The sequence below is a fragment of the Cyprinodon tularosa genome, unplaced genomic scaffold (genome assembly GCF_016077235.1).
Source record: "Cyprinodon tularosa strain WSP-4 unplaced genomic scaffold, ASM1607723v1 ctg126, whole genome shotgun sequence".
Classification (NCBI taxonomy): Eukaryota; Metazoa; Chordata; class Actinopteri; order Cyprinodontiformes; family Cyprinodontidae; genus Cyprinodon; species Cyprinodon tularosa.
Genome location: NW_024038070.1, coordinates 1,004,953 through 1,029,508, shown reverse-complemented (window position 1 = coordinate 1,029,508; position 24,556 = coordinate 1,004,953). Strand labels below are relative to the sequence as shown.

General features: G+C 36.4%; 3 protein-coding genes across 6 annotated transcripts; 2 read left to right on the top strand and 1 right to left on the bottom strand.

Moving 5' to 3' along the window:
- Positions 1–210: 210 nt before the first annotated feature.
- Positions 211–6,031, bottom strand: cd7al (cd7 antigen-like). Its single transcript, XM_038276661.1, has 4 exons — positions 5,801–6,031; positions 3,769–4,125; positions 3,570–3,676; positions 211–2,333 (listed from the first exon to the last, which is right to left on the bottom strand). Exons 1-4 carry the CDS (start codon positions 5,847–5,849, stop codon positions 2,124–2,126), a joined length of 723 nt encoding a protein of 240 aa, XP_038132589.1. The 5' UTR covers positions 5,850–6,031; the 3' UTR covers positions 211–2,123.
- A 4,012-nt stretch (positions 6,032–10,043) lies between these two features.
- On the top strand, positions 10,044–12,298 carry LOC119777698 (zona pellucida sperm-binding protein 3-like). Its single transcript, XM_038276690.1, has 10 exons — positions 10,044–10,439; positions 10,515–10,630; positions 10,709–10,812; positions 10,878–11,052; positions 11,183–11,300; positions 11,367–11,449; positions 11,512–11,696; positions 11,761–11,916; positions 11,982–12,047; positions 12,114–12,298. Exons 1-10 carry the CDS (start codon positions 10,059–10,061, stop codon positions 12,296–12,298), a joined length of 1,569 nt encoding a protein of 522 aa, XP_038132618.1. The 5' UTR covers positions 10,044–10,058.
- Positions 12,299–17,322: 5,024 nt separating this feature from the next.
- On the top strand, positions 17,323–24,481 carry cunh17orf75 (chromosome unknown C17orf75 homolog). 4 transcript variants are annotated; one of them, XM_038276654.1, is made up of 11 exons: positions 17,323–17,444; positions 17,516–17,662; positions 17,865–17,939; positions 18,288–18,413; positions 20,194–20,322; positions 20,463–20,523; positions 20,617–20,736; positions 21,801–21,865; positions 21,943–22,082; positions 22,404–22,507; positions 23,586–24,481. In XM_038276654.1, the coding sequence occupies exons 2-11, from the start codon at positions 17,520–17,522 to the stop codon at positions 23,793–23,795; spliced, it is 1,173 nt and encodes a 390-aa protein (XP_038132582.1). In that variant the 5' UTR covers positions 17,323–17,444; positions 17,516–17,519; the 3' UTR covers positions 23,796–24,481. The 4 variants fall into 4 exon arrangements, with proteins under 4 accessions (XP_038132582.1, XP_038132583.1, XP_038132585.1 ...); XM_038276655.1 differs by having other exon boundaries at positions 17,513–17,662; XM_038276656.1 differs by having other exon boundaries at positions 17,367–17,384; positions 17,482–17,662.
- The last annotated feature ends 75 nt before the right edge of the window (positions 24,482–24,556 follow it).

Genomic DNA, 24,556 nt, shown 5'->3' with positions numbered 1-24,556 from the left:
TACTATTCTCCTTTATTGAGATGCACCTGTATGAGAGCTTTTGATTACTGCGGAGGATTTGCTCTGCCTCATGTTTTGTTTCAGTATACCTTTTTTGGGCTTGTCAGATACTATTTTAATGTTGTAACTAGCCTCTAGCGTTGCACTGAGTGTCGGCCTCACCCCTCACCCAGCTACATGAACAACATGAGACAAGTACTGAGGGGGAAACTGGGGGACAATTCATGTGTAAATGTTTACTCAAGGACTAAAAGTATTTGTTTTCTTTTGTTGGTTTTTTTTTTCTTGTATTAAATGTAATGTTTTATCTACCTTAGTGGCTTTCATTGTGGAATAATCCAAGAAAGTATGGATCATAATTGAGTATTGCACCATTTTCAGACTGTAAAGCTTAAAAAAAGAGAAAAAAACTACATATATGTAAAAAAAAAAGAAAAAAATGCAGCAAAAAAAAAAAACAAGTATTTTACAGACCTGTGGCCATAGATTGGGGGTAGAGGGACTTTAACTCTCCCAAATCTGAGCAAACGGAGAGTGAAGAACGAGACATCAGACCGAGCCTTGGCTTCTAGGGCTCACCTCAGAGGTGCCTACCTTTCTGTTATGTTTGTTATTTTTTATTTTAAGTCCTGTCATCAGTTTTTTTTTTTGTTTTTATTTTCCTACAAGGCCACTGACAGTTTACAGTTTTATTTCTTCAGCAAAACAAAGAAGGAATCAAACCGCACGAATGTTGGAAATAGAAAGCAAAAGGACAAATGCTTCCATTAAAAAAAAAAAAAACTAATGAAATCAGACAAATGAAGATTTCCTGTGCTACTTTCAGAACTCTGGGATTGAACAGTGTTGTCTTGTTCTGTTTAACCTTCTTCCTTCTGTGTTAAAAAGTTGATTTCATCAACTTATTTCTTGGTTTTTATGTTGATTATGTATATTTTTTTTCTCCTTTGTAGAAAAAGGAAGAAAAAAAAAAAGGCTCACTATCTTGCACACACACGATTTAAGTGGATCTTGTCTCAGGAAAGCCAGGGTTCCAGAGTACCAACTCCACGCCATTTTAATGTACATTTTTATGTATGATGAGTTATAAAAAAGGAAGAAAAAAAAGACAGAATTTTAAGCACTGAAAGTTATGGATTTCAGAATAAAATACCTTTTTTTTTGTTTCTAAATCCGTAGCAGTTACATAATAACCAAATAATGGACTTTTAAACAAAAATGGAGTGCTTTATAATATAAATCTATATATTAAAATTGCTTTACTTTTAAAAACAAAAAGTGGTCAACAAGTTTGTTTAAAAAAAATGACAAAAAAAATATGAATAACATGCAAATGCTGTATGTTTGAATCTTTGTTGTGTTTTTCTTAATAAGGTCCCGTCCTGACTGAATCAGGAACGTCGTGCATTAATCTTTCTGTCTCTTGTTCTCCCGCTGAGGGTGTTATTAATAGATTAATCAGACTTTTCTTTTTTGAGCATTTTTGTCTCAGATTGTGGAGGATGTTATGGTGAAACATGAGCTGGTTGTAAAAGGATCATGAATCTATGCACAAGTGTTAGGTGGGCTGGATGGTAAAGGGTGGGGGTTTGAATGCAGGGGTTCCTGATTTGTTTCTATGTGTTTTAGTTCTTTAAGGGGACAAAGAGATGGACAGGGAGAAGCCCACCACCACCAGCTTCCCCCCTGATCCCTCTTCAGATTGACCTAGCGCTACATCGCCATGCTGTGTATTCCTAAAACCAATGAGCATCTCACTTTTTAGCACTGTGGGATTCTAGCCTGTCACCCTCACGGGTTTGTTTTTTCTTTCCTTTAGTGTTTTGGAGGGTGGGAGGTGGGATTAGGGCTGCTTTTTTGCCTTTTTTAATGTTACTGAGAGTTAATGAGAAGTCAGTGGCTTGTAATGTTTTATTTTTGTTTTTCTGTATATCTCTTTCTCCTCATAGAATGTGATTGTTAAATGACATGCACCGAAACAAATGTTTTCATGAACTATGGAGCTTCTTTCAAATATTAATAAAATAGCATTTTTTTTCTTGTCTGTTAAGCTGTCTTTGTTTTTATTGAGGGCGTTGATGTCATTTCCTGTCTGCATGATGCCGGGAGCAGCGGAAGTGTGTTCATGCTCTGAGGGCCAGCTGCCGAGGGGAGGCATAGTAGTTGTCCTGCGGCTGCCGGATGTTTGGGTTGGCGTAAATCGGGAAGTTGCCTTCTGAGCGTGGGGGGGCCTTGTGCTCCACGTTAGGGCTTCCTGCATCCTTCTGCTTCCTGCTCATTTCTTCATAGATGGGGGAGTTAGGCTGCAGTGGGCGACGGTGCTGTACTCTGACCTACAAAACAAAATATCTGTCAAACTGCTGACCAGATTTTCAGAGAGGAAGGCTTGTTTCCATCACAAATGTAGCAAAATTGGGGAAATATTACCAGATAAGATAAAACATTTTTTATTTTCCTGGATAAGGTGTCAGAGGAGGAATATGTGAAAAAATGTAAAATTTTGCCAAATCGACACAGAAATTATTCCCAAATCACTTAATAAACCTCTTAAATATTGTATTAAAGTTCTATTGTGTGGGGAAAAAAAGACTTGTTTTTGCCCTTTTCTTGGAGTAAATATATACAGGTGTTACTATATTTGATAATATTAAAATTAAAATCTTTTTTGTTGAACATTTAAGAAATGTGTTTTAATATCTCTCAGTTACACTCAGGTAACAGAACAACTGATTATTTTGTTGCATTCTTCTCTTAAGGTTCATTTAACCACTTTTTAGACATTGAAAACGAGGGGTATGGTGTTAAAACAAAGGCCCAGGGGGCCACAAAAAAAAATATTAAAACTATTCTTTTCATGGATAAGGGAGCCCAACCAGCTAAAACAAGAGTTAAGGAAAAATTTGGATGATAAAAGATTGTTTTTAGGGTATTTTATGGCTGATTTAATACACAGGTTCATCATCTGAGCCCAGCGCGTTGAAACATGGTATCAGAGGAGTGCCGTCCTGCTAGGAAAAACAAGGAAGTTATAATTGTATTTTAATTGAAATAATACCTCAATTTATTATTATTACCCCTCTGCATAAATAGTTTCATCTAAAGGTTAAACTTATTTATATTAGTGCCTTATTTATGTATTACATCTGCTTAGTTTAACAGTTCAATCCAATTTGGATTATAGAATATATTAGGATTATGGTAGTTTTTCTATAATTTGGCATTAAATCTGCTTTTCAGGTTTTTGGATTGCATTAGTAGAGTCTGGTGGGCAATGACTTGGCTGAAGTTGTCTTCTGATTTTTACAGGGATGTGCAACCAAAGTGTTATTTTTAAAACAGCTTCCGTTTTATTTAAATGGGTTTATGTCCTCATGCTAAATGTGGAGTGGGGACGTGAATCCTTATCTGTTAATTAGTTTCATCTAAGAAGCTGAACACAAAAATCTGATAATATACCTGAATTTAAAATATTGTTGTGTCTATTCAACTTTAAACTCTTTCTGTCAAATATATATTTGGTGTTTGCTTAAAATTAATTGTAAAGAAGAAATAAAATGTTAGAAACTTACACATTTTTCCATGACCAGCAAGCAGGTTGTTAGGAGGAGAAGCCCTGCTGCAGCAGAGATGGTCAGGAGCAGAGGGATGTAACCATGAGAGCACTGGCAGGAGCCCCCTGCACCGGAAACATTGTTTCTACAATAAATCTTTCATTTTAAGCAACAGAGTGCGGTATGATTTACACTGTGATGTCATCAAACTACACACCTTCCCTTTCAACCAGAAGGAAGCACTTCTGGCCCCAAAGGATGACCTGCTCTGAGCCGTTCTTCTGTACGTATCTCAGCTCCCACATGTAGAGTCCAGAGTCCCTCAGCTGCAGGGGAGAGATGCTGATGTTGATCCTCAGTGAGTTCAGCCCCCCACTGAGCTGCAGACGGGCCCCTCGCTCTGGGTCCACCCGGACCGGGGTGCCCTCAGCTGCTGACAGCAGGGTGGTCTGACCCTGCGGGCCACGGTGGTACAGATACAGTCCTACCAGGCGGCCATGTTCCGGCTGTATAGTGGAGGAGAGCACCAGACACTGATCCTCTGCAAGGCGCTTAAAAACCACCTCTGCAAAGACTAGGAGGAAGAGTAGTTAGTGTGAGCTGCTGGTAAAACACAGATTAGATTAGTTGGATCAGTGGTCCTGGTAGAAACCCATGTTTGTTCGAGACAACATGAAATTGAGCTTGTTAAGGTAATGCTAAAGTTTGAGACACATTTCAAAATGATTGCTGAACACTTGAAGTTAAGTTTAGTTTTGAAAATTGCAATCATGACTTTAGGGAAATCTATTTTGTTAAGAACAGATTTTAAAAGTTTACGAGACAGAGCAGCATATAACTACTAAGTTCAAGTTTTAGGATTTGTTTCAACAAATAATTACCAAATGAAACTTAGATTTCCAAGTCACTTTACTCTGACACCCCTTACCATGGTTAGCATTATTTTGGCTCACATGGGTTTTAAGGGGAGTTAGTATAGAAAATCAAGCTCTTAGATGATGAATCTCACTCTTGCACTTACTGTCAGTCAGTTTAGGATTTCATCTCTCAACCTTAGCCTCATAATCTAATCTTTTTTATGTCTTTACTTTTGTTTTTAGAACTAGGAGATACCTATATTTAAAGTTTATTTTACATAATAGAACTTTTAATTTAACTGTTGTTGTGTTTTTTTCTTTTTTACAATATTCTAATTTATATCTCCATCTCCTTTGGTCAGAACTTCATATTTCTTGTGCAGCCACTCTCAAACTACCAGCCTCCTTGTGCAATTTCCTCCTTTAAATAGGATGGATCAAACTTGTTTTGAATGATATTTATTGTACAATCCTTGTAGATCTTCCACAACATGGTCATTTGTCGACTATTTACTTATGATAGGCTATTTTTATGTTTCTTCTCCCACACAATTTTACTATCCTCATTTGGAATCCATGAAGTTCAGGCCCTATATGATACTGGAAAAAGAAAATGCAAAAGAGAGTGATTTGAGGTGGAGAATCTCCTTCCAGTTGGGTGATGAATCTAAACTTACATTCAGACATACCATGGAGTGGTTTAGATCAAAGCCTGACCATGAGTTAAAATAGCCTAGTCAAAGTCCAAAAATAAATACAATTGAGAAGCTATTGTAAGACATTAAAAGCTACAGATGTTCTGAGCAACGTCATAGAAGCACTCTATTTCTGTAATGCCTACATAAAAAGAACTGATCATCGGATGTACACTGGAAAATTTGAAATCTAGATAAGTCATTTTTTCTTAAAATAAGTGCATTTTGTTCTTGGATAGAGGAGGTAAAATAAACATTGCCAATGGAACAAAATAATTTACATTTCAAATAAGAAAACACAATTGCATTGTCTTATTTCAAGTGAATGTTATCTAATTATCTTATTTTAAGAGTAAAAATACTCATTCCATTGGCAAACTATCTCATTTAACTACTCAAATTCAGGGTAAATACATTTAATCTAAGACATTTTTACTTATTAGATAATTTTTCCAGTGTAGGTCCTTTTTCCATAGTTTTTGTTCAAGTATCAATAAAAACAGATGCATCTACCTGAATATAATCTCACTTTTATACGAGGTCAGGCAAATTCTTCTGTCAGTAATTAAAACCTTCTTGACTGCATAAAAAACTCCAACCAAATGGGAATGATTGGCCCTAACTAACATTTGTTCAGATAAAAAACAAGCAAAGACAACATTTTGAATGTTTCTGAGTGAAGTGAAAAAGCCCTTACCTTCACAAACCTGAATAAATAGGAGAATAAACCGTAGATGGGTCTTCATGTTGTTCACAGTCAGAGAGCCTGACAGAATTTCCAGAGTTAGATTATAATATAGTCTTCCGCTCCGCTCTGCACGGTCCTGTGAGGCGTTTGAGGCTACCTTGAGTTCCTATTGTTCGTCACCCTGAGGAACAGGAAGGCAGCCTCAAAGCAAGAGCAGCGGTTAGAACACAGTGGTTGTTCTGCGCACACCGAGGCTGCAGATGTAAGGTCTGAAATGATACAGAGAGACAGGGTGGAAAACCACACAGTAAAAAAAAAAAAACGGTCTACTACAAGAACTTAATGTCAGTATTCTGACACTGATTTCAGCAATTGTGGCGAGATCATGAGCAGTTGAAATATTTGATTAATTTCACAACTGCTCATCTTGACAGCATCACTGGCCTTTTTTTATCTTCTAACCTTGAAGTAACGCTTATCACATCAGGCTTTTCAAAACACACAAACTAAACAATTTGAAATGAAATTACATGGAAAAAAGGAAAACAAATCTGATACTAAAAAAGCTTTTTTTTTCTTTTTTACACATATGTATCTATCTATCTATAATATATCTATAAACAATACATATTTAACTTAGGGCTGAAACAATCATGATTAATTGATTATTAAAATAATCGTCAACTAATTTAGTAATCAATTAATAGTTATAATAATAGACTTTAAAACATAATCTCGATTTAAAACATGCATTAAGCTGACAGAGCGACCCACTTAGAGCTGTAAATATATTAAAATTGTAAAATATATATATATATATTAACATTTTGCAATGAAGAAAAAAATATGTTTTTCTCTGTCAATATGCTCTATCCAGAACTCTAGTAGAAACATTTTAGTTTAATCTGGTTTAATTTAGTAAAACATCTTCTTTAAGGAACCTTTGGCTATCCGATTATTAATTGATTAATCGAAAAAAAAAAAACATAATCTACAGATAAATCGATCAGAAAAATAATCGTTAGTTCCAGCCCTAATTTAATCGCTGATTTGCCAATATCTTCCTTACATATGCTTCTGAGATTCACACCTTTTCAATAAAACATTCTGATGACTTCTGTTTACCATTAAGCAAAACAACACTGAAACAAAGTAAACTTAAATATAGAAGACCTTTTATTTGAAATAGACTACCACCAGCTCTTCAATCCATGATTACACATTTTTCTTTTAAAAAACAGTTATAAGTTATGCTTTTCATAAATTGTACCAAACATGCATATTTATTACATTTGACATACCAAATTTGGTCTTTTTGTAATGCATTAAATTGTTGCTTCTTAGGAGAAGTGCTTTATAAGACCTTGTGGTCTTTTTAACCTTTCCTGCACTCTTTTTGACTATATATTATTGTTGTTAATTAAATTTTATTTTTTTTATGTGCAAATATATCTAAATCTAAAAATAAATCTTAATGAATAATTTTTTAAAGCATGCTTCCCAATGACTCAGTTTGCCAAACAGACATCATAAGAAAACTTTATATCCACTTTGCCCTCTAACTCTGTTGATAAGCTGGTAGATATTTTTCATTTTAAAATCTCAGACATCAATTATTCAGTTGCTCCAATTAAATCGAAGGTTGTTTCTGGAAAGGAAAAGTCTCGGTGGAGAAATGTTTCACCAATCAAAAGTGAAGGTGCATCTCTGGTAAAAAATAATGTCTGCTTTCACTTGATCCTGCTAACAAACCAATAAAATCCATTTGTTCTTTTTCTCAGTAAAATACCTCTGGACTCTTAGAGCCCAATGCCAAAACTGTCAATAGTCACTGCTGCCACCCTCTGGTTTAAAGGGGAACTGCTTGTTCCCCCAAATATCCCTATCTCACCATATTAGAGAATCTTTTAAAACCTTCCTGTATCCAGAATATTACCTGGATCATTACAGAAATGTAATGGATTGGAAACCTCTTATGAAAACTTCATTAAAGTTATATATAACATTTCAAGTCATCCTGTACACAGACGGACAGACTCTCCTAAAAACATAACCTCCTAGGCAGAGTTAACAGCTAAAAGAAATCCTCCACCAACTGACCTCTTCTTCCTACTACCTCCAGTGTTTCACCCACAGCCTTCATTAAGAAAGCTATCCCTGTCACAACATCTGATTCAACACAAATAAAACTCTTCATATTTGATGTTTTCCCCAGGCCAAAAACAGTAATTCTACTCTTTCAATTGCTGATATAAAATGAGAAACTTGGACAAACTAATGCAGAACTCTCCACTGTCGCTACCAGCTTGCTTAGTGTGAGGGATTGCATTCGAGTCAATGAGTCGATGCAATTAACTGGCTTTCCTTAGATAGAAAACTTTCAATCAATTTGACTGTATGAACTGGTTAAATTGTAAAGTGCCTTGAGATGGCATGTGTTGTGAATTGGCGCTATATAAATAAACTCAATTAAACCTCCCCTTTAGATTACTGAAAAAAAGGTTTAACAGCTAAAAACCTTCCAGACAAGGACCAATTTCTTCAATGTCATGCAGTCAGGCTGCTGTACTGACTGTCCTTATCCAGATGTTCAATGATATCCATTTAAATCCTACTTGAGGGTCAGGCACTTTCTGTGTTGGTCGGTATCTACATGGTCCACCTTACTCACATCTTAATTAACAGCAATATGGGTTAACAAAACTCTGCGGACAAAACACAACTATAAGTTTTTCATTAAGTTGCCACTAGATCGATTCAAGCGCTAGAAGAAAAATGAAGGAATACATTTATGGCAAAAGATGAGTGTTGAAAAGTTAGCACACAGCTTCAGTTAATACAGCTAGAAACTAATCAGGACGTAGTGCTGGACCTGAACCTTCAGTTGCTCATAAATACAATAAGAAAAGTCAGGCTTACATCTCCAGGATTAAAGGACTAATGTCTCAATAGGACATTGCAAAAACGTATTAATGGATTGATCTTTAGCAGAATTGATTACTGCAGCGGAGTCCTGTCAGGTCTGACTAAAAAGTCAGTTAGAAAGCTGCAGCTGATCCAAAACGCTGACCCTATCAAAGCTAAGAAAGTGGGGAACATCACCACAGTGCTGAATTCATCAGCTGGCTCCTGTATCTCAGAGAATAGAGAAAATTCTTCTGTTAATCTCTAAACCACTAACTGCTTTAGCACCAAAACACATTATAGACCTTTTGTCCATGTATCAACAATCCAGACCTCTCAGGTCATCTGCCTCAGAGCTACACCAAGCACTGAACATGGCTATAAATCGAGATTAATACATATTGTAATCTCATATTTGTTTAGAGCAGCCTTAGACTGTGCTGTCAAAACATTATCTTAATCGTTATTAGTTAACTTTTCAATCCAACTTTCCTTGCATTTTCTATCGATAATTTTATACTTTTTAATATAATCTCAGTTTAATTATCTTTACTTATTTGTGTTGGCTTTATGTTACTGCATTGCACTTTTTCCCCTCTAATGTACAGTAGAATTGTCATGCTTGTGAAATGTGCTTGCCTTGCCTTATTCATTGTTAAAGCAAGCATATTTTCATAAACAACAATCCTAAAAAACAACTACATATAAGTAGTTTTTCCCAATTTTGAGATAAAAAAAATGGATCTTGTGGATCAGATTTTCATAACACAGATGTTATATTACCACATAGATGTTGTTTAAATTCTCTCTCTATAAACCAAAAAATCTTCTTTCCCTTCAGCTTTCTTTAACTGAAATAACATATCCTTAAAACCTGGATCTCCAGTACTCCTACATACCCTTGAACAATATTCTCATTATATATTTTGTTGGATATTTCCCCTTCATTTAGGATTCTATTCAGTTTTCTGTGGCCATTTTTACTAATATTATCTGCTCCTTACTTCAATTATATGCTAAATATGTTTGATTGGAACATCTTAACTTTATATCAAACTTCCCTTTTTTAATACTTTTTTTTTTACACGGGATTGAATCCACATGATTACTAAGGTTCTATTTTTGCACAAAGTATTTAAAGCAGCATGTTTATAGTTTCTGTTTTTAAATGTGATTGGACCAGAGGAAGCTTGTTAAGTTTGGGCCCAGAGGAATAGCTCCTAATTAGGACTGATTTAGTGCAGGTGTGATCTGCTGGGATTTAAATATCAGCATTCAGCTGCTTGGTTCACTGTCTTGTGGGTCGGTTAGAAGCACTTGCAGTCTTGTCTTGTCTTGTCCTGTCTGGTTTGTTGGAGTCCTCATGGAAACCCTTTGGTTTAATCTCCTTTTAGGGATAATGTTTTCTGGGCTCTGCCCTCAATCAGCTCTTGCTTTTAGACCCCAGAAGTACCCACAGTATCCCTCTCTTCCAAGACCTCTTCCAAGACCTCGGCCTCAGCAAAGTGCATCTCACCCTGTGGATCAGCACGAGCCAGAGCTAGTCAACACGGTCAGTGTGATGTGCCACCCTGACTCAATGGAGGTGGTGATCACTGCTGACATGTTTGCGGTCGGGGCTCCGGTTGACAGTCGGGAGTTGCGTCTTGGAGTGGAGGATAATGAGCTATGTAGAGCTAAAGCTACTTCTGCTGAAGAGTACAGGGTTGTTGCTGGGCTGGATGACTGTGGCACCAAACACTGGGTAAATTGACAATGTTGCTGACTTACCGGTACTTTTTTTTTAATGTACATTTTTATAACTATTCTTGTTTTCTAGATGACCAAAGATGCCCTGATTTACACAAACCTTCTCATGTACTCTCCACTGCCCAACCCTAGTGGGATAATTCACATGGAAGAAGCGGTAATCCCTGTTGAATGCCATTATGAAAGGTTTGCCTATATATTTTTTTTTTTTTTCTTGCAAATGTACACCATCTTTAAGTGATTTAAAACCGCATCTCTCTTTAGGAAGTATGGTGTATCAAGCTCTTCTCTAATGCCAACTTGGATTCCTTTCACATCGACCCAAGCTGGAGTTGAAACTCTGCAGTTCAGCTTGAAGCTGATGACTGGTAAGTTCACTTCTCCCCTCTGATTTCTAGCTCAACATTCAACTTATCCCTCATCTCTCCTCCAGATGACTGGATGCATGAAAGGGGTGCCAATGTGTTTTACCTTGGTGAACCCATCCACCTTGAAGCCTCTGTGAGGGTTGGACACCACATGGGTCTCAGGGTGTTTCTAAGCAGCTGTGTGGCCACACTTCAACCAGATGCAAACTCTGATCCAAAATATTCCTTCATTGAAAATGGGTGAGAAACAAAGCTGGATTTGAATCTAGGTGTTGAACAAGGAGCTGAATTTGAGTTTCTAAAGTCTTGCACACCAAGCATCTATCAGGGTGGTGTCTTTCATGGTCCATTGGCATTTTCTCCTGCACAGGTGCTTGATGGACTCCCAGCTTCCAAATTCAAAGGCCCAGTTCTTACCCCGAACCAAGGACGACGTGCTGCAGTTGACCATTGATGCTTTCAAGTTCCATAATGACAATAGAGGACAGGTGAGGATGCGTTCAATTACCCTAAAGTGCAATTTGAGATTCATTCTCACCTGCCTTTTTCTTCAGCTCTACATCACATGCCACCTAACTGCTGTGCCGGTGAATGATGCAGAAACTCCAAATAAGGCCTGTACCTATATGAATGGCAGGTGAGTGACTTTATGGAAAGGGTTGGTTTGGTAAGAATGGAAATGAGGCTGCTTCTCTTCAGGTGGAGGTCTGCTGATAGCAACGACTACTTGTGTGGTTATTGTAAGACTCAAGATCAAATGTACGGCAAGGCTAGCATTCCTGGGGTAGTTGGTCCTCGTGCATTTGGAAAGGTGTCTGGTCCTAGAGGATTTGGCAAGGTGACTCCTGCTGAATTCATGTGGAAGAGTGGGGTGAAGACCAAGGGTATGTCCTTGCCACTTGAACATCTAAAATTGTTGGCCTCTCCTAATGCATTGCTTTATTTCAGCTGTATGGGAACAAGATGCCAGAGTGGGACCTCTAACCATCTTGCCATCAAGTAAAAGTGGAATCATTCCTTTCGGTGAACTCCCTGGTGTTCTGCAGAAACTCTACAGCCCTGCACTGTATGGCAGTCACTGGAGAAGTGGAATCCAAAAAACTGGTATGTTTAACAAAATAAGGCAAAATTTTAATCGAGGGACGTTTGATTAAAATTGTCTCTTCCAGATCTTGAGAAAGGACTGCTTCCTGAGCCCTCCAACGCTGATGCTGAAAATGATACTGGACTAAAAGGTACTGCATAATCTCTGGGCAACCTGTACAGTTAACCTCTATCCTCACACTGTTTTCTGTTTGCAGGTGACTTGGAGGAAAATGACCTGTATGAAGCAGCCACTAAGTATGCTCTGAAGTCCTTGAATGTGCCAATGGATAAGAACAGAACAGATTCTAGTTACACTGATGGCACCCTGCATAAGATGGAGGAGCCTGTAGGGAAGAATGCAACTGCTACTGCAACTGGCCTTTCTGAACCAAAGAAATAAAATAAATTTCAATAATTTGCCCTGTAGTTTAAATGAATGCTGTGTGGTTGAAATGTTTCCTGTATTTGATATGGAACCCCTACAAGGAGTAAATTCAAAACTGCCACTAAAGTGACTCATTATCTTGCATCACTTAAAATGAGTTGCACTTTAAAAGTGACAGCTGTAATTCATCTGCACTACACTGGATTTGCTGAAACTAGTGGTTTACAAAAGCAATGAACCATTAAAATGAGCAGGGTGCACTAAAGTAGGCATTCTGATATCCTGGGAGTTAAAATGAATGCTCACAACATGCATATGGAACAGCGGGTATTGGACAAATCAGTCGTGTTGAAATTATTGCTTTTAATTGCATCAGTCACTAATTCAATGTGGTGTTTGGGTTCACATGGATGTTGAAATGCTATGCTGATTTAAAAGTACAGCAGTACTCTATGGGGGGGAAGGCCAATTACTTGAAGTATTAGCCTTTTTCAATTAATCTTGAACGTTCCGTTGTGTGATAGCCGCTGGCTAGGAAAAACTGAATTAAAAATTATTGCTGACATTTTCAGATCTTTAATGTATAAAGGCTATACACACCACAAACTAATATGGTTAATTGATTTTGACATATTTTTTTACTTTTATCAAAGTGCTTTAATGACGACATACTGATACAAAAATATTTCAATCAGAAGTGTTTTACTATAGTCATGTGTGCTTTTCTTGATATAACAAGAGGATTTAGAAAATGGCAGTGGCTAAATATTGGAGCTGGGTTTTTTTTATCATTTTGCTTTAGACTTAGATTTATTTTGTTTACACAAGTGTAAAACAAAATTTTGTTTGGAACAGCTCTCTGGACAATTTCATCTATTTTAAAAGTGCTGCCTTGAACAATAGTAAAAAGTATAAAAACAGTAATATAAACGTATGACTAAATTTACAGCTCTTACATTTTCATATATATATATAATAAATAGAAAATATGTTATGTGTGACGTTACGTTATATGTACATATGCTTTGTACCCCAAGATGCCACTTTAATGCGGTTATGAAGAATAACAAATTAAATTCTGGTCAAATTTGCTGAAAAATTACAGACCTTCAAACTCACTGCAAATGTGGGGGCACTGATGTTTAATGGAGTTTAAACTCATTATGGCTCCTAACATTAGAAACAGTTATACTAAGACAGTGGCACAGAGGGAAGGGAGATCGGTTTTCTTTTGTGCTGCACCCTCTAGTTATCCAGACGTATATGATACATTTAGTCCACATTAAGTACTAAGCAGTAATTTTTATTTCGACCGCAGATTAATGCAGTTCTGAAGAAATAGGTTTATTCTTTAAGTAGAAGAGCCCCAAAATGGCAGAATTGTGAATAGAGAATTTAGAAAGCTCTTTTGACTTATTAAAATCTACCTTAAGTAAACAACAGAGCTTGTAAGAAAACCTGAATTAAAACAAAAACTACTTGATACACATCCTTTAAATTATTATTATTTTATTTATTAAAAAAAAATAATAAAATACATATCCTTAAAATTAAACAGAGGAAATCATTAACTCTTGCTGGCAGGCTTAATGATGGTAGTTGAGTAATAAAAAATACCTCAAGATTAAGCTCAAAGCAGAACTATATGCACACTACATGTGAAGGCATGATTAGCAATGCTTAGTGAAGAACATCCATAGGTGGGTTGTCATCAAAAGTTTGCTAAAATGAAGTCATTCTAAATCTATAAAAGGATAAATATTGTAGCTTATTAAAGGATGCTCTCCTCTACGGAGCCCCTAAAGGGACATGGAGGAAAAAAAAAAACTTTTGCGAGATCTCGCAAAAAATTTGTTTTCCCTCCATGTCCCTTTAGGGGCTCCGTACTCCTCTGATCTCAGGCAGCAAAATAAAAGAATGCAGCTAAAATGTTTAGGTAGGCAAAGCTGAACTGATTAACTTTGTGCAACAGAACAGCTAATTTAACACTGCATGCCATTACAATGGCAGAAATAGTAGTAAAAGTTTTTTCATATTAATCTGAGCAGTTTTTTGTCTCCATCTGCTGGTTTACTTGTAGAACATAATTTATGTGCTAAATATTTAAATTAGCCTTAAACTTTTGCTGGTTTTAGTGGGAAAATGTAGCCTTCAACCAACATTTGCTTATTTTTTTAGAAAATGTGTTAATGTAACAATGACTGCTGAGGTTGGACAAAGTCAGGCAGTTTAATAACCTTTGCTAAGGCAGATCATTGACCTAAATTAAGCAAGATGTTTACACAATTTCTATGTTAGACATTTATGAGACAATATTTGGCTTTTAATCAGCTGATAAAGTTTTTTTGTCTGTATTTTCAGGTTAAATAAACTTGACACCTACAATCTTGCAACAGTCCGGCTGCCCAAAAGTCTTAAGCTTTTCAATCTGAAATAATCTATTAGTCTTGCAGAAAATACATGTTAATATATTTGATACCATAGTTAGACACTAAGTATAGCAGGAGAAATAAACAAGGAAAATTAATCAGTGAAAATCAAGAAGTGCATTTTGTTATCATTGTGATATTAAATGTACCCTCCCCGATTCATGAAGGAAGCACAAAGCAGTCTTTTTCTTATATAAAAAATGCAGTAGCATATGTCAAAAAATACATAAATAATTTCTTAAAGGATATGATTAAGTACAAGTTTTTAAAGGCCATTATTTCACGTCAAAATGTATATAAAACATGCAGATTATGAGCAAAGTGCTTTATTAGTAACATAAGCAACAATCTTATATCAGATTGATGCAAGATGGTTATTTAGGGTTTTATATGTTAGGAGAATTTTGGATTTAACAGGGAGCCAATAAATGGAAGCTAAAATAGGAGAAATGTGATCTTTCTTTTTGATTTTTCTCAGAACTCTTGCTGCAGCGTTTTGGATTGGCTGAAATTTTTTAATTACAGTTTCTAAACAATGAACCAGCATAAATAAAACAAATGCATTGACAACTTTTTCAGTGTCAGTCCTGGACAAGATGTTTCTAATTGTTTCAAATTTCTGAGGATAAAAGAATGGAATTATAGAAATTATTGACAGGTATTGACATTAAATCCAAAGACAATAACTTCTGTCTTGTCTGAAATGAGATGCAAAAATACTACAACATTTTGTAGGTCTTTCTAAAATAATATTATGATTGACTGTACATAAATGTGGCAGATCTATCAGGATAGGTAGAGATACAAGCCCATTATCTGAGGATAGGAACACATCAAAAGAGCTGTTTTAGTGCTATGATGAGCCCTAAAACCAGACTGGCTCTGTCTGAGTTTGGAAACGTCTTTCAAAAGAAATTTAGAACTGTTTTTATTCCCTTCTATTAATGAGGTAATTATACAAATTTATGCTTTTATCTAAAGTTGTTTTTATTCTCCTTCTATTTATTGTTTACTTCGTGTAAAGCACTTTTAATTGTCTTTGCACTGAACTTTTTTATATAAATAAACTTGCCTAGCCTCATGCTTCAAACTAAGCAGCACTAAAATGAACCAGGGAGCCTGTCCTTCTTTTTCAGGGGTGACGTGTCTAATGGAACACACTGTGAGGAAGTAATCCTGTCAAAAAAATCAAATACATGAAATAGCTGTCCTTTGTGGCTTTTTTTCTGTGATACAGAAGAGATAGAAAGAGGAACAGATTCTTCAAATTTTTTCAGCATGTTCTGATATTGATCTATTAAAGTGAAATCTTCTTTTGGGGGAGGGGGGACTCTGTAAATTTGGAGGTTAAAAACAAGTGTCCAGATAGGACAGGGTTGTGAGAAAATGCTATTACTGTAGTAAGCACAACATCCTAAGGATAAAGAATGCAAGCATGCCGATTAAGTATAGCTGAAGAAATTATTGTATAGTGTTCTGGAAATATGAATATCTTAACAAACTAGTTGGAAATTTAATAATTGGAGTAACTCTAGGGGAGTGTAACAGTTGCCTTGAAGACATTATACAATAAAAAACACACAACGCTAAATGCATACGATTCAGCAAGGCCTCGTCCGGCATTGCACTGTACCAATAGTCCTAGCTATGGATCTCACTGGAACTTTTCTGGGTTTAGCACACAACTTGAAGCACTAATTGTGCAGATTCTAGGGCCCCGGAGCTCTTTATATTTTCTGTAAACCTAAATAAATCTTTCTGATTTTCAACAAAGGTCATCAATGACATTGCTCTTATTAATGTCATGTTAACATAAGCTTGTAGAAAACTAGAAACATTTTTAAAGCTGTGAAAAGCTAACAAAATTTATGAAGAAATGTGTGTATGTCTGTCTACATTTGGAACAAGTTATACTAAATAAATTATAATTATTGAAAGGCTGCATACTGTATTTATTCTGTCACCTTCAATGGCGTAACTATCAAGCAGAGACTGCAATTGCTTAGGGGCCCACAACCTCTTAGGGGCCCGTCACTGACACCTGGTTGGCCCCCTACGCAATTGTGGACTAGGACGTCTCTTTGCAGATGCAATGGTGCAAAAAGTTCCTCTTATTCCCACATGATACCAATAAACCTGACTGGACCTTATTTATACCCCAACACATGGCAGATTTCAATATGATGGTGAGCAGTTTAAACACGACACCAATAGCAAAGCACTTTTAATTACTATGATAATAACTGTGTATTAATTAGACGGTTGAATAAAAATACACTCATATATGTTTCAAATCGCAATAAAGATCTTAAAAGGATGATGTATTTGAGTATTTTATTTTTTACAACAGGACGTGGAATTATCTGAAATTCAGAGCGAAGATGGTTTGTCGTGTGTCGCTACGCCATTGATCACCTTCAATGTTGGCATGAATGTTACAGTACCCCAATAGAATTACCATTTCAGTATTTTAACCCTTAATCAGATAGGTAGTCTGGAAACTGATATAAAAATAAAAATGAGAGTAATGAGATGAGAGTTTTGTGACGTTTTGTGAACATCATAAAATATAACTCCTTCCTTTCCCGGAACCATTGTGGGAGATTTTCATTTTCAACGGACACATTTCAGAACGTACAGTTTGGGTCCAGCCAGGAAAACTGTCTCTTCCTGTAATTTTCCTTTCCTTTTTCCAGTTGTCATCAATTTAAAACACACATTAACAACAGGAGGTAAATGAAACCAACATAAATCGTTTCCTTATATCAGGCCGTCACCGCTGACCTGTCCCTCTGCTCAGCAGCAAGATGTTTTCCTCCCAGACTTCGTCCTTCCAGGATTCAATCGACGTGGAGGAGAAAGATGAATTTGACAGCGACGACATTGCTGGATATAGTCAGAAAATCCAACTGAACTGCTACTACACCATCTATCTTTATCAGGGCACAAGGTACCATCAGATATAAACAGCTACAGCTGCTGCTTGGGCCGAAATGTGGGTGTTTATTATTATGCACATATAGGTGTGTTTTTGTGCTTTCTCTCTAGCCCCAAAAAGCAGGGTTTATTGTGCAGCAGTTGTCTTCATCCAGATAAAGGCCAATAATGCTTAAAATGTAATAAAGTCATTAGTCAACTGTTGATCGTCTTAGATCTGAGGCCAGTGAAGAAAATGTGGCGTGGAACCAGAGACGTGCAGACTCCACAACAAGCCACGATGACTTTAGGTAACAATGGAGCCATCCGTCTACCTTCTTCTCGCTTTCTCAGCGGCTGTCACTGTTTTTGCTTTGGCCTATCACTGGAAATCCAGTCAGCATGGATCCATCATAGCTGACTCCACTCATGATTTTGTTCTGATTTCTCATCAGTGTGTTGCTGATTTACACTGGGTCTTCATCTGAACAGAGTCTGTTCAGGAATGATAACTCTGTCTGCAAATAGTGGTGATCATCCTGCTTTCTCCATCTTTTCTCCATCGATTCTTCATCTTCTTTCCTGGCTGTCTGAATCTTTATGTCCTCTTTTCTGATTTCTTTGTTTGTTTTGGTTTTTCTTTGTTTTATTTCCAACAGCTTGACACTAATTGACAGCAGCCTGCCATCAGAAGCAGAACCAGAGCTGCGGACATACATTTCAAGGAGACTGAGTAAAGGAGCTCTTCTTGGAGGCATGGGCAACATTGCCACTGTGGAACTGAGGTATCATCTGATCAATGAATTAACCCAGAACAAGTATACACTCACTTTGAATCTTTTTTTATTTTTATTTTGTAGCATTAAAACCATAAATCTTACTGTCTGTTATTGAGATTTTATGAGATAGACAAACAAACATTTTTAAAGTAAAGATATTACTCCTATTTTTCAATGAAAAAAATGGAAAGTGCAGCATGTGTTTGCAACCATACCTTCCAAGACAAATAAATCATTTAACTCCATCTTCAACTTTAACAAAAGTTGGATGTAACTTTTATAAGGCACTCCATGTATGTGAACTTTAAAATCCACAAACGGCATGTGGGATTTAGCTATGGGAGATATCTGTGCACACAGAAAAAAAAGTACATCTGTATTATTTTGGAAAGCAGCTGATGGGAAACGCTGTTTAAAAAAATCTGCACAAAAAGATTTATTTTACAGGTCCAAAGTAGGGGAACGTAGTAACAAATTTTAATTATCCTGAAAGACAGATGAAATAAAAGGAGACTCGGGCACAGCAGCTTTCAATGTTTTCTCCCAAATTACATTGGTTTATTTATTCAGAATAAATCACAAAATATCAATGCATTAATTGTAAAATAAATTGTATATTTTGTATTTACAAAAGAAAAAATCTAAGTGAGCTGCTTCTCACAAACTTATTGGCTTGTTTACAGACACATAATTTCATGTTAATTTCTCCACCTTGAAAATTCTGATTCATTATCTATTTGATTCAGGGAATTTGTTACAAATGGAAAAAGTGTTATTGTTTTAGCTTAAAGGGTGTTTCTCCATACTCCTAAGTAAAATTCTATACAACCAATCACTTCACTTATTTATTAAATAGGCTACACTTGTTTTTTGCAGGGTGCAGTTTTGTTTTTGACAGCCATCTTAGATTTAGTCTTAGTTTTCTTCTTCAGGACAAAAACTATTATCAGTTTTAGTCACATTTTAATCATTACGATATGTGATCGTTTTAGTCGACTAAAACTCAAAAAGGTTTTAGCCAGTTTTATGTTGCACTTCATACAATGACCCTAAACATCCAACCAGAGCTGCAATGAGAGCAAATTTATGTGTTAGAATGTCTCAGCCTTTTTTTTCCAGTTCAGATTTGGTTCCAAATGTGATAAATGTTAACAAATACAACCATCTGTTTTAGTTCCTGTTATATATACACACAGATGCCACACAAACATATCCCTACTCCTTATTCACTACATTAAAGCTTAAGTTATACTGATGTATGCAGTATCAGAAGATATATAAAACAAAACAATGATTTTTAATCAGAAAATTGTCACTACATTGCATTAATATCACACAATACTATTTGTAATGTGATACAATATTGCAAGTAAATGGGAGCCTTGCCGACAGCTAAAACAGATGAAAGTGCCAAATATGTTCAGAATAAACAGCTGTTCTATAAGGAAAAATAGAAAACAGGTGTGTTATATTTATATTTTGTGTTATGATCGTATTTATTGATACATGTAGTCCTACTCTCCTGAGTAGCTGATGGAGAAAAGATCAGAGACATTTTGCAAAATGTGGAAACTATATAAAAACACCCTAAACTATATAAAAACACCCAACTGGTAAAGATTTTTATGCTTCTATCACTTTTTTTCCATGTTATAATTTGATCGATCTGAGAGAATCCTAATAGAATAAATGAAAGTTTGTGGTTTTATCACGACAAAATATCCATATGAATAGTTAGGATTTGTTGGGACTAAAGAGGATGCAAACTGCTTCCTTTTCTTTGCAGTCTTCCAGAGCAGGCGGTCGGATGCTACTGCTGTCTCCTGGAGCAAGAACGGTCTCCTGAGCAGCCGGATGCGGATGGGAATGGATACGTCATCTGCTTTATGGGGGGCTCTGAAAAGGGACTGAACTTATATCCTGTTTCTTTCATTGGATTGGCAAAGTTTATAACATGGATGTACGATTTTTATGTGTTCATATAGGCCAGCATCCTTATGTTTTTGCATTGCAGCGCTTCTTTGGAATTGCAGTAAATTCTTTGACATAAAACACATTTAGATTAGAGCTGGATAAATACGTCCAAGGCCTTCACAGCAGCCTCCAAACTCCAGAGGTAATATAAAGACTCCAGAATATAAAGATTTCTAAGTTTATTTTAAGAACCCTGCTTTCAAGCATAATAATGTGTGTGTGCTTTTGCATCTAGCTGCAGAACCTTGAGACAGAGGTACGTCCCTACCTGAGCCGCTGGTACGAGGAGTCAGTCATGCACATTCATCGAGTAGTGCAGCTGGTCCAGAGCAACATCAGCTTTTTACTTCATGCTGTGAGTCTGTTTTCTTTTTATATGTAGTCATTTAAACTCTATCAATGATTTTAAACATTTTTGACAAACACGTAAGGGTTAGGGGACTTTTTCCCCCCGACTTTTCCTTAAAAAGCAACTATCGTATTTTAGCCTTAAAGCATAAAAATCTTGAAAATCTAAAATCAAATTTTAGGTTTTTCCAAATCCATTGTAAAAGGCAGTTTTCTGACATATAAAGCCTATAAAGTAAAGCATAATCTGGAACAACAGAGCAGGTCTGTTGTTTTAAAAAGATGGCTGATTGTTTTCTAACTGAAATCAGTTGAATGGACGTACGGCTGCTTATGCCAACTCAGATAAAGGACTCTGCAGGGAAATTGGTTGAGATATAAAACTAAATGTCAATTATAAAAAAAAACATCTGTACAAAAAACCCTTTTGCTAACATTGCCAGCTTTGTTTGTGAGCATGAAGTTTCTTATGATACAACAAAGTTTAAGTCTTTTTAGTTTTGTTCCGTAAAACTGTTTCTAAACCTTATTGGACTTGTGTACCCCTTTAGGCATTCCTTCTCACCATGAGTTCCCCCCTCAGTCAAAAGTATTGATTATTGTACAAAAGTGGAACGTACAATAACTGATTATATAATAAATAAAATTTTTGTTAATCTTTTAATTTGAGCATTTAATTTTTAGGTATTTTATGCTTTCCATCTCAAATAAAAAAAAATATATGTTGCCTGCAAGTTAGTAAGGAATCGCAATAAATACAATTAAATTTAAATTTAAAACTGGAGTCAATGTAAGACTAAATCTCTGTAAATATCTGTAACTCGAATGTTTATTTTTCCAAACTAACATGTAATTATGTAGACAGATTTTCTGCAGTCTTCTGTTTTATTTAGATATAGATCCATTGAATTTTTTTTCCCTTATGGTAATTTTGATGCTAGTCTGTCATAACTTGCAAATTCTGGATCATTTTACCAACTGCTGCACTGTGCCTTTAAATGTCTGTTTATTTATGCCTCCTGAAGTAGTTTCAGAGCAACACATTTCAGCTGCTAAACTTCCTTCCTGCAGGCTCTAAGTCACACACACGTGGAAGTCATCAATTCAGACGAGAGGACAAAGGCAGATGTTTCCAGGTGTGCTCCATGACAGCGCTCACAGTAAAAGCACCACCTGTCTAAATGCCTGTTTAACAGCTGCCTGTCTGTGTCAGGTTCATCAAAGCAGCCAGTTTGCAGGGCCTGTCCCAGCAGGACACCACCTCAGCCTCTCTGTGCAAAGCCATGTCAGAGGACACGCAGTCAGACCTGATCATCGACTGCTCCAGCAGCCCGCCCACGCTCACCAACACTGGTGAGTCGCGTTCAGCGAGATTTATATAACCACTGATCAAAAGCACGTTTGTTGTCATGTTAACTCGGGGATGCTGCCTGTATCCGTCATTCATTCACAAGCATAAGTGTCCAGAGCTAAGACTGGATGCTGCTTACAAGAATCAAACCATGTATGTTGCATACATGTATGTGCAATCTTTCTCTCAGCGTAAATAATTAACAAAATTGAAGATGGATACTTTAATCCAGACACGTTGTTCAGATATATATTACATTCATATGTTTAAAGGCTTAAGATAATTTTTTTTTTTTTAATTAAGGTTTTTTGTTTTTCCCTCAGTGAGTAACCGTTTCTGCGACAGCTGGATCCAAGCATTTCTAAACGCTGCAGAGCGCTGCAATCCGTTCCTCCTCAGACAGATTCTGGAGAACTTTAAACTCAAGGTGAGAAATATTTATACTGAGAGTTTGAAATCCGATACTTTGATGATGAGTTTCTCAGCCTTCTTCGCTGCTTTGTAAAGTGCTCAATCCTCAGGAACTTTTCCCCATCTTTGTCACTTTACAACCAAAAACCTCTTTGTTTTAAATCGGATTTTGTGTGAAAGGCCAACAAAAACAGAAAAAGGTGAAAAGTTATCGTTACACGTTAAGTAAAATGTGGAAAAAGACACGGATATTTGAAATTATGGCTCACACATCGAGGCATGAGTTATGTCAAACTAACCCCAGCGTATCCTACACAGGTTGTAAGGCCATCATAGGGCAAACAGCAATGGATACAAACATTCACATGTAAAGGAAATGTAGAGGAGTCGTGTTTTTTTGGACTCATAACTGTGGAAGCCAAAGTTCTCAGAGAGGACCGACACATGCAGAGGGTGGACATGCACAATGAGCAGAAATAACCTGGGATTATTCCCCAAGTTATTTCCACCTTGTGTGTTTTGTTTTTTTCCCAAATTCTTTGTTACGCCTACAGTATATTAATCTTAGTTCTCCCCTCCACTAATTAGAACTGAAGAAGCCTCTTGGACGAAAGGCGAAACGTCTTCCAGAAAACTTCACATCCAGCTGCCTAAACTAAACTTTTTCAAGCTTAGCCTGTGATTGTCTTCTCTATTCTCCCAAGATCTATATTTCTTAAAAAATCTAAATTAAACTAAAACATAGAAAATCATAATAAGTCATCCTTTTGACCTGACAACTATACACTACTTTATGTCGGTTAATATTATATAATCCCAATAAAATGTGAAGCATTATGAACACTTCTTAGAGCTGCTGTTTTAGAGAAAATGCTGCTTCATTATTATATTTAAAGAAACATATTAATGTCCAACATTTAGCAGCCTCAAGAAACTGTATATCAGGGCTTTCAGTTCCTCGTCTGCACAGCTTCTATATTATTACTTCCTATTAACATGAATAATTTCCTGCTTTTTTTATTTTTTTTTTTCAACTTTTTTTTTTTCTCCCGCTTGTAACTTCCTCTGTCTGAACCATCTCCGCCACTCTGCAGGCCATCCAGGACATGAACAGCTTGAAGCGCTTCGTGCGTCAGGCAGAGATGAGTCACTATGCCTTGTTCCGCTGCTGCCAGTTCCTTCAGGGCTGCGGGAACGGGGATGTGTTGCTGCAAAACGCCCGGGCGGAGCACAGCGACCTGCCGGAGGCCTGCAACATCATCGCCGTTCTGGATGAGTTCCTTAGTGAACAGACTCTGGCCTAACACTACAACTAAAGCTCCAGGTTTAATAAGTTATATAAAAAATGCACTATAAATAGCAGCTAATACGGTAATTAATTTATTAACTATGAAGATGATGCTGCTGTTGCTGCAGGATCAGTTTGGATCGGTGGAAGGAAAGTTAGGCATTTGGAAATAAGTAAAAATGAATTTAAAAATAAAAATAGAGCATTAAGTGTGTGTATAATCAAACCCTATAGATAAATATCACTAATAGTAATATTGCCACTAAAAAGAACTGACTACTCTAAGGGAGAGAGAGAGAGGTTCTGCATATTTAAAGTCTCCTTCTAAGCTATTTAACTGACTCTTTTCTTTTGAGAATGATGCATGGCTCACTTTCTATCATGGTTTGTCCCATAGGTCAGCCTGTCACCTTCAATACATTCCATTCTTATTAATTCTCATGTCTAACATTTAGCTTATCTCTGTGTAAACTATCAGCTATTGACTATAAAATAGTTAACAGCTGATGGATTCCCATGAAATCTTGTCCAAATGTGTAATAGAAGCATATCAGTGTTGGTGTATTAATGTAAGCTTGTTGAAGTGTAAATAAGTTGCTTCTGCTGTTGTTGAGAATAGAGTGAAGGACATTTCTGTATAGTCTTCTGTTCTAAATGTTTTTGTGGTTTTTCTCTCTGGTTAAAATAAACTCATTTAAGCCACACTGTGTGTGTGGGTGTTTGAGACATGTTAAGTTTAGAACGTGTAAAGGTTCAATGATCATTTTCTTTCTATCT

What these genes read in the sequence shown, in the direction of transcription:
- cunh17orf75 (XM_038276654.1), top strand. Translation starts at nt 17,520, where the DNA reads ATGTTTTCCTCCCAGACTTCGTCCTTCCAGGATTCAATCGACGTGGAG. An exon ending in ACAAAGGCAGATGTTTCCAG is followed by an intron (nt 21,866 to 21,942) that starts GTGTGCTCCATG and finishes TGTCTGTGTCAG; the next exon opens with GTTCATCAAAGCAGCCAGTT. An exon ending in GCCCACGCTCACCAACACTG is followed by an intron (nt 22,083 to 22,403) that starts GTGAGTCGCGTT and finishes TTTTTCCCTCAG; the next exon opens with TGAGTAACCGTTTCTGCGAC.
- LOC119777698 (XM_038276690.1), top strand. Translation starts at nt 10,059, where the DNA reads ATGGAAACCCTTTGGTTTAATCTCCTTTTAGGGATAATGTTTTCTGGG. An exon ending in CAGCTTGAAGCTGATGACTG is followed by an intron (nt 10,813 to 10,877) that starts GTAAGTTCACTT and finishes TCTCTCCTCCAG; the next exon opens with ATGACTGGATGCATGAAAGG. An exon ending in ATAATGACAATAGAGGACAG is followed by an intron (nt 11,301 to 11,366) that starts GTGAGGATGCGT and finishes CTTTTTCTTCAG; the next exon opens with CTCTACATCACATGCCACCT.
- cd7al (XM_038276661.1), bottom strand. Translation starts at nt 5,849, where the DNA reads ATGAAGACCCATCTACGGTTTATTCTCCTATTTATTCAGGTTTGTGAA. An exon ending in CCTTCTGGTTGAAAGGGAAG is followed by an intron (nt 3,677 to 3,768) that starts GTGTGTAGTTTG and finishes TTTCCGGTGCAG; the next exon opens with GGGGCTCCTGCCAGTGCTCT. An exon ending in TGCTGGTCATGGAAAAATGT is followed by an intron (nt 2,334 to 3,569) that starts GTAAGTTTCTAA and finishes TTTGTTTTGTAG; the next exon opens with GTCAGAGTACAGCACCGTCG.